Source organism: Acomys russatus, chromosome 25 (assembly GCF_903995435.1).
Source record: "Acomys russatus chromosome 25, mAcoRus1.1, whole genome shotgun sequence".
NCBI lineage: Eukaryota > Metazoa > Chordata > Mammalia > Rodentia > Muridae > Acomys > Acomys russatus.
In genome coordinates, this window is record NC_067161.1 from 33166691 (window position 1) to 33181318 (window position 14628).

The 14628-nt window shown below is 45.1% G+C and overlaps 1 protein-coding gene across 1 annotated transcript in view; it reads left to right on the top strand.

Annotated features, from left to right (window-relative positions):
• The window catches only part of Cdkl3 (cyclin dependent kinase like 3), an 84307-nt gene extending 71730 nt beyond the window's left edge, over positions 1–12577 (top strand). The window contains exons 10-11 of the mRNA XM_051167436.1: positions 7222–7338; positions 12036–12577. Coding sequence (XP_051023393.1) covers positions 7222–7336 — 115 coding nt within the window. The 3' untranslated portion in view covers positions 7337–7338; positions 12036–12577. The remainder of the gene's footprint in view (positions 1–7221; positions 7339–12035) is intronic.
• The last annotated feature ends 2051 nt before the right edge of the window (positions 12578–14628 follow it).

Genomic DNA, 14628 nt, shown 5'->3' on the forward strand with positions numbered 1-14628 from the left:
AATGAAGTGAGAGAACCAGCTATGTGCTTTAGGAAGACAATTATGGTGTGAGGGTCGGGATAGGAAGCCTAAAGACCAGCTGGCTGCTCTACCACACAACCTTAAAACTAGAATGTGGGCAGCTATTGTGGCCCATCCCTGCAATCCCAGCACTCAGGAGGCTGAGGCAGAAGGATTGTCATGAGTTCAAGACCAGACTGAGCTCCTTGATGAGTTCCAGGGAAGCCTGGTTTGCAGTGAGACCCTGTCTCAAAACAAGTGGGAATTTGTTCTAGAGAAATTTCTGCACATGAATCTTGAAAAGCTCTGTGAGCAGACCTGTGTTTGTGTGATATCCTTTAGGCCCATTCACTAAATCTTACAAGGAATAAGGAGACTGTGTATACATGTGTCAATTACAACTAACATAGTTTGTGTGTGTATGTCTTTCTTCTAACCTTCATGAATGGCACCATGTTGTTACATGCTAAATAAGTGTGTGTGCCTAGTTCCAAGGAAACAGAAACCAACAAAACTGGACTCTTAGAAAGCTCTCACAGACCGCTGCCTCTTGCCTGTGTTCTGGATGCATATGTGACTCCCTTGCCCTTTGTACTGGCTCACATTCCTGAACTGTGTGTGTCACTCTGAGGTCATGTGTGTCACCACAGCATGGAGTCACAAAGGGGATTGCTCATGAAGGAAGGCAAGTGTGTCACCATGACTTCCCAAGTGCCGACTGTAACACACATTAGACTTCATGAAGTCTCACAACCCATCCTGAGCTAAGGCAACAAATCTGACATACTCTTCATTTAAGTAAAGGCCTATGGAGATTTCGGCACTGTTGAACGTCTCTCACTTCAAAGTGCAAAATTGGGGCATTTGTGCTTTTTAGATTGGGGATGATCAGCCTGAAAAGTCTATATAAATTTTTCAAATTGAAAATTTCAAGTTCTGAAATCTGAAGTGGTTGGGTTTCATCCATATGAGATAAGGGCTGTGTGACCCGCGTTTTACAGCTCTCCTTTTGCCGGTGTTTTATTTGCTGCCTACACTAAAATCACCTGGATAGTATGGAGTTATTAATTTTAAGTATGAAATGATCAGACTGAAATTTTATCTCTAGAGGCAGATATTAACTATTTACAAGTGAGATTCTAATGCAAGGGATTTACTTCAGAATAGCACACGGAAGTGTCATAGAGGATGCTGAGGAATAGCAATGGCTTTGAGTTGATGACTGGAACCAGATAATGGGGCCTTTCCTGGGGAGTGGGGCCATTATACTGTTCACTATATTACATAAATGAGTGAGTAATTATGACCTTTATAGATGTTTGAAATTATATATATATATATATACATTTGTTTAATTACATATGCATGTATACATATTATACATGTTTGAAAATAGACGTTTTCAGTGGTCACTCTTGAGGCAGAGGGCAGGGTTAGTTGTGTTTGGATCTCACAGCCACGTTGTGAGAAAAAGAACTACTGGTGATGTTTCCAGAGACTCGTTTGCTCAGTAACACTTCATCCCTATGTGTGGCACTCTCCTCATCCATCAGGCGTCTCAGTCAAGCCTGGACTAACCTAGGTTGGTTGAGCAGTGATAGTTATATATGCATTTCTCCTCTGCGTCATCACCATCTTTATATATATATTTTTATTTTATTATTTTTTTTTTTTCAAGACAAGGTTACTCTGTGTAGCCTTAGCTGTCCTGGACTCGCTTTTCTCTGCATCTTCTGTGTCCTCAGAGTGCTTTCATGTCTGGCTTCTTTCATTCTCTGGAGGGCTCTCCCACTTTCCCACCCAATCAGCCCTGAATATTATGGTGTCTGGAGGACTATAAAATGATATGTTAAAGACGAGATAAGACATCAAAGAGTAGAAGCTAATATCCTCAAAATGGTGATTATCCAAAACATCCAATCTCACTCAGACACTGACAGCACTCCCTCTGAAACTAGAAGATCACCGCATGCTTTTTCTTACTGCAAAAATAGAAATGATCTAAAGACAGTCTCCTAGTTAGTGTTTCTATCAGTATTATAAACACCACGACCAAAAACAAATTGGAGGAAAGGGTTTGTTTCATCTTCCAGCTTGTATTCCATCACTCAGGGAAATCAGGGCAGGAAATGAAGGCAGAACTGTGGAAGCAGGGACCGACTGCAGAGCAAGGGTGCTGCTCGCTGCCTTGCTCCTTACACTGCTCAGCCTGCCTTCTTCTACACCCCCAGTCAACCTTGGGGGCCTTCTCAGAGGCTGTGGGGAGTCGAGTGATTGGCTACCATTTGGAGAATTATGATCTCTAGTTTGGGCTTCAAAAATAGTGTTGGGGGTACCTTGTGTTTCAAGCAAGCTGTTGAAGCAACCAAATGAAACATTCTGGGGAGCTGGTGATACTGTCGGCTCTTCCTGGTTTCAGGCTGAAACTGGGCTGTGCTGGTAGTAAGGAGGTAGAGGAGGAAGCAGAGCTGACTCACCAGGGCTTGAGAAGCCTGCCATGTGGAGCTAGGAGTTCCTGGCCTTTGACAAGGCGACAGCACAAAACTTTCTCAGCCAAGGGCTTCACACAAGGGGAGGGGAACTGCCCATGCTCGTCTGTATGCTCTGAGGAGCTCACAGAACTGTAGGGAGGTCAGGGTTCACTCTAGTGTTGTTCAGTTCTCCAGCCTGTTGGCCTTAGAGGGACTCTGTATGGGACTTGCCAGTGCAGTGCAGGTGCCCATGCAGTTCACAAAGAGGCACTGATCCTCTGGAGCCAGTGTTGGGATTCCGCTTCAGTCTGCCTACCTATGACATCATTGCTTACCTGCCACGGGGATGTGGCCCTGCCCAGGGCCATATAAAAGGACAAACTGTCTATGTGGCCCCTCTCTCTTCCCTCTCTTTCTCTCTCCCCCCCCCCCACCCCATTATCTCTCCTCTCTCTCCTCTCTCTCTCTCTCTCTCTCTCTCTCTCTCTCTCTCCTTACTCTTCCTGTCTCTGTCTCTCTCTGGGGTACCCTTTCCCCCTCTCCTTCTCCCCCCATACTCATTTAATAAACCTCATATAACATAATATCTAGTACCTTGTGTCTATCATTATCTTATTTTTATATATAAAAGCCAGAGCCACAGCTGTCATGATCTGCCCAGTGTGCTAGGAACCAAACTCAGGTCCTCTGTGAGGAGGGGACAAAAGCAGACTGCAGCCACTCCCTCAAATAGGACAAATCACTTGTAATATTAGCACTGGATACGCTGAGAAGGGGAACCCTGAATTCCAGGCCAGCCTGGGCTACATAGTTAAAGCTTATCGTGTGTGTGTGTGTGTGTGTGTGTGTGTGTGTGTATATAAAATGTAACAGCAGCTTTTACTGCGTGCGGTGGCACAGGCCTATAATCCCAGCAGTCAGGAGGCAGAGGTAGGTGGATCGCTGTGAGTTCAAGGCCAGCCTGGTCTACAAACTTAGTCCAGGACAGTCAAGGCTACACAGAGAAACCCATCTCGAAAAACAAAAACAAACAAACAAAAAAAGTACCTTTATACTTAGGTATTTCATTTCCTCCACACACAGTCACTTTAAGAGGGTCTGTACAGTCAATAGAATTTCTGCTGGATTTCAATCCTGACCAGTCTTAAAAGCTCACCTAGACTGCTATAGCTAAGCCTATTCTGGTGTCCTTGGGTAGAAACCATCTTTATTTGTTTCTGTCACAAGACTTTCACCAAGGGACAAATAGGGGGTGGCTTGGGGCCAGGTCTCCGCACTGTGGCAAAGCCACTTGAAGCTGCTGCTCAGTGGATGTGGCCCCCATGTTGCCAGTGACTACATAAGAGAGTGCTGCGGTGGTGGTGGTGGTGGTGGTGGTGGTGGCATGTTTCTCCACTTCAAGACAACCTGAGCAGTGCTGTACCGGAGCTCCTTGCCTCAGCCCAGGGCATCTAGAGCAAGGAGGCCTAATACAGAGAAGCCTTCACCTGCAGCCTCCTGAATGTGGCCTCTGACTCAACCAAGTGGAGGGAGAGAGTGAACTGACAGCAGGCCTCTGATTTCCATATGCACTACTGGCATGAGCACACAGAGATTTCCACCTGAGTCTGATGTGGGTCACTCAGATGGCTGCCCCTGGTGTCACTGGCTTGGGGAGAGAAGCTAGAGGCACAGGGATACCCATGCCTAGGGAATCAGAGGTGACAATTTGTCATGGGTGCACACGACAGTATGCTGTTCAGCAGGTGGGCTAATAAATGAAATGTGCAGGTGGCAATGCGGACAGGCCTAGAAAACATATTGAGGGGTGAAAAACAGGAAGACTGAATGAGATATGTAACATAGTACTGTTCATATAAATGAAGATATGTACTGTACTGGAATAATTACTTATAAGAAAAGAATGGAGAGAGGAATGAGGCAAATATATGTGCATATATTTACACACATATATATACACAGATACATGCATATGCACATACTACTACATACAAATACGTGTGCATGCATATATATACAGATGTGTGTCTATGAACACACTACTACATCTGTGCACAGAGGGATGCGTATGCTACTATAGACATACACAGCCATACATATGCACATGCTAATACATGAAAGCATACTAATACACAAAACAAAAGAGCCTTATGTGGACTGCTATGAACTGAAAAAAATGTGATTAATGCTCTCTATCTGAGGTTTAATAAATTAGAAAAACATTAAAATGTAAAAGAAAACAGAAGTTCAGTGCCCAGACCATGCCATTTGAGGCTTTTCTTGCCCAGATGTTTATTGTCACTATTGCTTTTTCAGTGTCACCGTAGTGTTCTGATAATCCCATTGAGAGAAATTTAAATGTAGATCCTGTGGGGCGTGTTTTGGAATTTGCCTGCCCTTGTCAGGTGTGGGGTGTATGTTGTTATTTTGCTCTATAAAATGCTTCAAAATCGGGCTGCAGCAATGGCTCAGTGGTTAAGGACATGCATAGCTCTTGCAGAGAACTTGAGTTTGATTCCCAGCATTCACATGGGGCAGTTCACAACAGCCTGTAGCTCCATCTCCATGGGATCCGATACCTCGCCTTCTTCTGAACTCGGAGGCACCTGCATTCACATGTGGCACAGCCCCCCCCAATGTATTCACATAGTTAAAAATAATTTTTTTAATAAAATTTTTTAATGCTTGGAAATTTATTTATATGTGTGAGTATTTTGTCTGTGTGTATGTCTGTGTACCACATGTATACCTGGTTCCTACATAGGCCAGAGATGGCATTGGATCCCCTGGGACTAAAATTACAGACAGTTGTGAGCCACCATGTGGGTGCTTGAAATCTGACCTAGTTCAGTTCCCTTAACAACTAAGCTACCTCTCAGCCCTCAGGAAAATGCTTTATATTAGCTTACAGACACCCAGTAGAATGTTAAGTATTTACTCTTAAGGTATTTATCCCAAATATAAAGGCCATGCTAGCAATTAATGAGGACTGAAAGAAACTAACAAAGCAAAGGAAAGAAAATTCTCAATTCTGTTTAGCTTGGTTTCCTAGAAATTCTATGTCTATCTTTTGTGTCTAGCTAAGCCTGACAGCAGATGGGTCAGGTTGGGGTCCCTGGACATTAGGACATGGTGTCTCACCATCTAAGATAGTGCTATGACATTCTAGACCAATACAGCAAATAACAAGTGCAAGACCTATAAGTTAAAAGTACGTACCATTTAAAAACAGTATTTGAGCCAGGCGCGGTGAGGGCACACACCTGTAATCTCAGCACTTGGGGAGGCAGAGGCAGGCAGAGCTCTGTGAGTTCAAGGCCAGCCTGGTCTACAAAGAGTGTCCAGGACAGCCAAGGCTACACAGAGAAACCCTGTCTTGGGAGAAAATAAAAGCAAGAAAGAAAAGAAAAAACAATATTTGAGGGCCAGAGAGATGGCTCAGAGGCTAAAAAGCACTTTTTGCTCATGTAGAGGACTCAGGTTCAGTTCTCAGCACCTACGTAAGATACCTTGTATTCACAGCAGGTCTCAGCCTGTCAGTCACAATGCCTTTAGGGGTCAGGTATCAGACATCCTGCATAGCAGATATTTAATTATGATTCATAGCAATACTAAAATTACAGGGGTTTTGTTTTGTTTTCTTTGTTATTAATTTGGGTTTTGTTGTTGTTTTGTTGTTGTTGTTGTTGTTTTTCTTTTCCAAGTCAGGGTCTCTCTGTGTAGCCCTGGCTGTCCTGGACTCACTTTGCAGACCAGGCTGGCCTAGAACTCACAGGGATCCACCTGCCTCTGCTTCCTGAGTACTGGGATTCAAGGTGTGCGCCACCATGCCCTGTGTAAAATTACAGTTATGAAGTATCGATGAAGTGATTTAATGGGGGAGGGGGTGGAGTCACCACAGCATGAGGAACTGTATTAAAGGGTCTCAGCAGTAGAATGGTTGAGAACCACCATCTTACAACCGCCTATAACTTTAGTTCTCAAGGATGTATTGCTCTCTTCTGGTCTCTGGACACCTGCATGCACGCACAAGCACACCTGCATGCACGCACAGGCACACACGTGTCACTTAAAACAATACTTGAGTAATACGGCTTTGAGTTTTATGGTTACCTAGTGGGTCTAGCTCTAGGGACAAAAGGCTTGAAAACAGCCCGTGTTGAAGTTGCTCAGTGTCAGGAGGATGTGTGAGTCTAGCAGCTGCTGTCCACAGGGAACCTGCTGCCCTTTGGTGTCTTACATGGAGTGGCGGAGGGCCTTGTCTTAGTAAGGGTTTCATTGCTACAAAGAAACACCATGACCCTGGAAATGCTTATAAAGGAAAACGTTTAATTGGAGCGGGCTTACAGTTCAGAGGTTTAGTCCATTATCGTCATGGTGGGAAACACAGTGATATGCAGGCAGACATGGTGCTGGAGGTGGAGCTGAGAGCTCTACATCTGGATCTGAAGGCAGCAAGGAGAGACTGTTGTCACACTGGGCTTGAGTGTATAAGACCTCAAGGCCTGCCTGTACAGTGACACACTTCCTCCAACAAGGCCATACCTCCTAATAGTGTCACACTCTATGGCCAAGCATTGAAAAGCATGAATCTATGGGATCATTCCTATTCAAACTACCAAAGCCCTTGCTGCTCCTAGAGATGTGGGCACAGCTGGTAGCGAGTTCCAGCTCAGTCAGTCCCAGGTGTCCAGGGTGCAGTGTGCAGAACTAAGCGCTGTGCCTAACTTCCTCTTCTCTCCTCCTTTAGGTTTCCACTGTTGGCCACATCTTTCCTGCTTGGTACAAGAGAGGCAACTTCAACTGGCCGTCCTGACCTCCCACTGGGTCATGCCCCACACTCTGCTGGGATCTTGGTTCTCTAAAGGTAGACTCTGACCCACCCCACTTGAAAGGGCTTGTGACTTTTACCCACTACAGTGCAGAGACTGACACAGGGAGCTCTGGGATTTGATTAGAAAGAATGATACAGCCTCTGGCTTGTTAGTTGGAATACTTTGATCCCCAGAGCATACTAAAACATAACAAACCAAAGCAAAACAAAAGGTCTAACTCTTCTTGAAACCAGCCGCCTGTCAGGAAACTAAGCCACAGAGAGTGGCTGTGTCGGAGCACCAGCTGCAGCCCTTGTTTGGGGGTTGTCAAGCCTTCAAGTGTGATAGACCTCAGATGCACCATTACTGCAGACTCTTGATCTCCCTTCCCAAGGAGGCCCCAAATAAGCATGGAGCAGAGAGAGCCATCCCCACAGTGCCTCCAGACTCCACCCCCGCAGACTCCAGTGTGCATGGAGCAGAGAGAGCCATCCCCACAGTGCCTCCAGACTCCACCCCCGCAGACTCCAGTGTGCATGGAGCAGAGAGAGCCAGCCCACAGTGCCTCCAGACTCCACCCCCATAGACTCCAGTGTGCATGGAGCAGAGAGAGCCAGCCCCACAGTGCCTCCAGACTCCACCCCCGCAGACTCCAGTGGAGTAGTACTCTAGCTTGGAGTAGTCTGTTAAGTACTATTGCAGGTTAGAGGCCTATAGTCTTCAGTGCTACCAAAAGTGGACAATGAGAAGGAAGACCTAGCCAACCCTGGCGGCTCACACCTCTGATCCCAGTACTCAGGAGGTTGAGGCAAGTTTATTCATGAGTTTGAGGCCAACTTGAGCTAAAAAGTAAAGCAGTTTCAAAAAGGAAGAAACAAACAAAATATAAATAAATAAAGGCAGAGTAGAGGATGCTGTTAAAATTAAAATTTTTTAAAAATAAAAACTAAACCAAGCGTGGTGGTGCACACCTTTAATCCCAGCACCAGGAGGCAGAGGCAGGGAGAATCTCTGAGTTTGAGGTCTTCCTGGTCTACAGAGTGAATTCCAGGACAGCCAGAGCTCTGTTACACAGAGAAACCCTCAAAAAAACAAAACAAAACAAATATTGTAAAAGTAATTTTTATTCACATGTTTTAAATGTGTATGGCAGAGGCTGGCCTTGAACTCCTAATCCCCCTGTGTCTACCTCCAAAGTGCTGCTGCACCTGCTCAAATGACATTGTTTTGTTCCAAGTCAGACCAAACCATTGCAGGAAGTCAGTGAACAGGAACACCAGGTCAGTTTGAGCTCTGACCCTCTATCACATTAATACATTATTCCTTTTTCAGCCTCAGTACAGTAATTGTTGGGGCAGGGGAGTCTGTATTTCCTACAGGTACATATAAAGTATATAAAAATGAAAAGGATTCTAATTTGTTTTTAAATGAACATGTGGGCGTGTTGGGTGTGGGTGGAATGAGACTGACATATGTTGATTGCTGAAACCAGACCCTGGCTACAGAGTCCATCTCGTTATCATCTGTACTCTGTACACACTTGAAACTTCTTATAAGAGAAATGTTAAAAGAGACTTGGGGGGACTCACTCTTTGCTGCCCAGTCCTGCCAGAGCTGGGTTTGTGCCAACTGGTGCCATGCCCTTTCTGTGAGCCCGAGGCTTCTTGAGACCCCTACCCCAGAATGGTGGGTTTCTCATGCGCAGAAGCGACTAACAGAGGAAAGCCTATGACTGGGTAGCGCTCAAATTAGCATCATTTTGGTGGCTAGAAATCCTCTAAGGACAGAACTGTCTTCCTTGACAGTGCCTATTGAATGCTAGGGACACAAGAGCCATCAGCACAGTTTCGCATTTGACTAAGAAATTTAAACTCAGTGTGGTGGCTTTCTGCCAATAAATCCCAGGACTGGGGTGGTAGAGGCAGGAGGCTACAGGAGACACTTTCAAGAAGGGGGCGGGGCAGCTAGCTGTCAGTTCAGGGTTAATCCCGCAGTTTACTTTGAATGTTAAATAGTGTTTAGTTTTCAGTCATGAAATACATCTGTCAGCACAAAGACAGACAAATGGGCTTCACGTTGCTATGCAGAAGACGCTCTCTGGAAGATTCTCCTTTTGCTTGAGGATCCTCTCTCCCTAAGGAAAGCTATTAACTCATGCTGCAGCCTACTGCTCTGCCTAGTTTTAGCTATGTCACCAAGCCCAAAATAGAAAGTTCTTTTACTGCAGAGCAAAGCAGGAGGTTTAAATTTATCAATTCAAGAACAAAGGGTAGCATTATGCTGGCTTGTCTAGGATAGTGAGTAGGGAGAGAGAGTGCCTGCTTCATTAGGAGTGATCTGACACTGGCAGGGCTGGGACCAGGAGACAATCTTCCACTGTGGTAAGCTGGGCATGTTTCCCACCCTGGCTCCCCTCACAGCCTCCTTCCAACAGTGTCACTCCTTTCAGGATGAGAGAAAGCAGCTGAGCCATTGGGAAATGGGTTCCAGAAATCAGTGACATTATCAGACTGGGAACAATTCTCAGAATCAAAGACCTGTTCTCGGCTTTGAGAGGAATCAGTACCTGGCCACAGAGCCAGGAGAGGGTTACCTTTTGCCTGTGAAATGGAAACGGTCAAAATGGCCTACATGATCCTTTCCTCGGGAAAGAGTGGGAAGGTGCATATTCTGTTACTGGAGGGGGAGCAAACTGCCCTCTCTGGCATTCATGGGAGTGTGAGAGGAGGATGAACCAGGGTACATTTATGTTTTAGATGTTCTGGATCCATCAACATGAAGTGAATAACCCACAGCAATGTGTGGTGATATGAATGGACTTTAGTCAGTTAATAATTAACACAGAAAAAGTCCTAAACGATTACATACATGATGCACTTTTTGTAAAGCTAAATATAATTGTAAAAAAAATCACTCTTTAGGAATATATATAGAAACAGCAAAACCACATAAAAAGAAAATCAAAAAATGAACATAGAATTTAAGAAGGTTACTTATTACAGTATTAAATTAACAAATTTATTACCTAAGTCAATAAGATCGGACCATCCACTTGCCAACTCTGAGAATGTGTCATGAGCCAGGCATTATGGTGCAATTCTGCATACCTAATATTAGCAGAGCAACAGTGGGGTAGAGACATTCCACTCCCAAGCATCTGTCTTGAAGAAATAGAGCCAGAGACACAAAGTTGTGAGCAAGGACATTTGCCACTATGTACAGAAATGAGAATAGGAAATAATTTAAGGGCCAAGATAATGCATTATGATTTGTATAAATATCAGCATGTTAGAAAACTAGGTAGTAGCTGAAAGTATGATTGTCAAATAGTTACTAAGTACATGAGGAAGTGCTCATGATCCATTAAATGAATAATGCAGGTTGCACAGCTTTCAGTTTCCCCTGAGTAGATAGATACACACTCACAGCACAAACTGAGGAAGGTGGGCACAGTGGCGCATGCTGTCACCCCAGCACTGGAGAAGCTGAGGTGGGACAATTACAAGTTAAGGCCAGTCTGGTCTATATAGAGAAACCCCACCTTAAAAAAAACCAAAAAACCAAAACCTAGAAAGAGAAACACACAAATGTGTGTGTGTGTGTGTGTGTGTGTGTGTGTGTGTGTATACCTATGTGGTGTTGGGTGTGTGTGTGTGTGTGTGTGTGTGTGTGTGTGTGTGTGTGTGTGTGTGTGATGTGTATGTTTTTTGAGACTCTGTCTCAAGATAAAGTCACTAACAGCTTATTTATATGGTGTACTAGCTATATGCCAAGAGCTTCACATGGAGCTTTTTACAATGCATTCTCTCCCTCTGTGTGTGTGTGTGTGTGTGTGTGTGTGTCCAGGTGCCCTCAGAGTCCAGATCTCTTGGAGCTGGAGTTACAGGCAATTGTGTGCTACCTGATATGGGTGCTGGGAATCAAACCTAGGTCCTCAGAAAAAGTAGTACATGCTTTTAAGCACTGAACCATCTCCCTAGCCTAGGCCATTTTGTTTGTTCCTTTGGAACAAGGTCTCAATGTGACATGGGCTGCCCTAGGACTCACTATGTAGGTAGGCTGTCCTCAGACTCACAGAGATCTACCTGCTTCTACCTCCCAAGTGCTGGGGTTAAAGCAATGCACCACTATACCCAGCCAGGCCATTTTATTTAAAGAGTAAACTCACCCTGTGAAGATGGTGCTACAAAGGAAATGCTGAGGTTTATCAATTAACCTGCAGAACACAGAGATCCTTAGAAAAAATTTGAGGGGCCAGGGCATCCATGCCTGGTAGGAGGCTCTGATGAGTGCCTGAGGAAGACGAGAACCCAGTGACTAGACAGCTAAGATGCTGTATTCATGGCTTGGCCAGCTCTGACTCCCACCAACTGTTGAAGGATTGGCTTCCAGAGACTTGAGTAGCCAAGGGGACTGTACAGCCATGCAACAGTGCCAAGGGCAGAGCTGCGGCCTTCTCATCTCTCATGCTTTAAATATTAGCTCTGATGCGACCAAGGCATCAGAGATAAATGCCTTTCTTAAACTAAGCAGGCAGGATCTGGTGTCCAATTTGGACAAGAGAGTGGAAAAAGACTGGAGAGGAAAAACAATTCTCTTGGCCTCAGCACTTGCACACAAGGGTTGAAGAATTTGATGCCTTAACATTGTAAACAAATGTACACATAGTTTCCTGCGTTCTCTCCGAGCACTTGGAATACACTGATATGATTAAAGAGGGAATTTTTTTAAGCAATTCTTTTCTTCTCAGCTAAGGAATTCCAGGTTATCCTTCAAGATGGAGCTCAAGCATCAGCTTCTGCAGAAAGACTTTCCCAATGTCACCAAGCGACGACCTCTCTGATGGGAGCATGATTAAAAAACTGCTTGTTCACCTGTTGGACTGACTGCCTCGTTGTTGCCAAAACCTAAGCTCATGGGGCCATGTGGTAGCTATGTTTCTTACCACTGTGATAAGATGCCTGATAGAAACAGTCCAAGGAAGAAAAGATTTATCTGGGCTCATGGCTTCAGAGGGTCAGATTGCTTACACAGGGCCCAAGCAGCTGGAACTTGGGACTGAGCTGGTACAATCTAAGGCCTGCCCCTTGTGAGCCCACCTTCTCAGGGCCCTAAAGTCCTCCAGAACAGTTAAGGGCTGGGAGCAAACACTGAGATTGCCCAGGCATGGTGGTACATGCTGATAATCCTAGCACTTTGGGAAACAACAACAATAAAACTCTCAAGAGCCATTTGGGCAGTGGTGGGACACATCTCTAACCCCAGCCCGTGGGAGGCAGAGGCAGGTGGAACTTTGAGGTCAAGGCCAGCCTGGTCTACAGAGTGAGTTCCAGGATAGCCAGGGCTACACAGAGAAACCCTGTCTAAAAAACAAAACAAAACAAAACAAAAAACCCTAAAAACCAGTTTTCTCTTATTAGTGCTAATAATACCTCCCAAATCAAACCAAAACAAAAAACACAGAAACAAAACTCAAGAGCCTGTGGGACACATCTCATACTTAAATCATAATGTTCTGTCTTGGCCTCACAAAGGGTATGGCCATCTGTTGATGCAAAGTGCATTGAGTTCAACCTGAATATTCTACACAGTGTCACAGTCCCACTCATCACTGTTCAGAAATCCAAAGTCTCACCTGTGAGACCTTGTGGAATACAAAAGTAAGTTATAGTGTCACCACACAGTGGCACAGAGGGAAGGACAGGAATGCAGCACAGTGCTGCAGCAAAGCAAGACCAAAATGAGTAGGCAGTCAAACTCTGCAGCTTCATGGCCATGTGGTCACGTGCTATGGACTCCTAAGGCTAGGGGCAGAAGGTTCAGATCCATGAGCCTGTGGGAGACATTTCTCATTTAGACCACCACCGTGGTGGGCTAGGGAGCAGAGAGGGGCTGGAACCAGCTTCCGGGTTGAAGTCGTCAAGGGCCTGTCTCTAGTGAGTTACCCCTACCATCTGGACCCACCACCTGTCAGAACACTGCCCCAGACAGGAACACCAGCCTGTAAGGACACTTTGAGTTCAACCCATGGCAGGCTATGTGTTGTACCTTTTACTTTTCCTTGCTTTTCCCTTATCTGTTTCTCACCTGTTACCACCTGTGTTCCTGCACTGGTCATGGTGGCACACACCTGTCGTTTCAGCACTCAGGAGGCTAAGACAGAGGAGTTGTGAGTACAGCCTGGGCTATAGAGAAGTCTGAGGCTAGTCTGGGCAGCACAGTGGGACATTGTCTCAGAATGGTTTGGGCTGACTGTTGAAACTGGGAGCTATAGAGGCTTGGGGCTCTAGTTTTATAGAATCCCCAGGGTTAAGAACCGGATTCTTTCTTGGAAACCAGGTACTTGAGAGCATCATAATTGTAAAGGTTAAGGGCCTTTCTACTGAAAGAAAAAAAAAAAAAAAGGTAGATGGCAGCTTGTAGAACACTATATACAGACTGACACACAAATGTGCATCTAACACTGGGGAATGTGAGTCACACAGGCTGGTTGAGTCAACATCGGTACCCAAGTCGCAGCATCGTAGTGTAACACTGCTAGATGTTGGTGCTGGGAAATGGTGATCTCTCCTTAGGATTTCTTACAGCTGCATATAAATTTATCAAACAACAACAATAACAACAACAAAAAGCACCCAGGTGTAGTGTTGCAGGCCTACAATCCCAGCAGTGGGAAGTGGGGACAAGAGGATCAGGAGTTCAAGGGCTTCTTGGCTACACGGTAAATTCAAGGCCAATGTGGGCTACTTGAGATGCCATTGAAAGAAAAAAAAGAAGAAGAAGAAATAAAAGAAAATTTAATTACCAAACATCCCCTCGGGTTCAGAGATGATCTCTACAGTCATCATTTATCCATGCGCTAAGGACTGAGAACTGAAGTACATACAGTCTCCACATTGTTAGAGAAACTGGCAGGAAAGGACAAGTGTGAAGTCATTTGGGTTGATGGTAGCAGATGGGAGGTGATGCCAGCTTCTTCTCTCTCTCTCTCTCTCTCTCTCTCTCTCTCTCTCTCTCTCTCTCTCTCTCTCTTCTTTCTTTCTTCTTTTTTTGCTGTTCTTTTGTTGTTGAGACAGGCTTTCTCTGTTTAGCCTTGGCTGTCCTAGAACTCACTCTATAGACCAAGCTGGCCTCGAACTCAGAGATCTGCCTGCCTCTGCCTCCCTGGGATTAAAGGTGTGTGCCACCACGCCCAGCCCAACTTCTTTTCATTATAGGAGAGTGGATCCTCTGAGGAAGGGAGTGCTGTCCATGATGTGTTGTTTACTTGCCTTAAAGGCAAGGCAGACTAACAAGTCAGAGTAACTTTCCTATCCTGAGATACAGCAGTGTTGAGCAAAGAC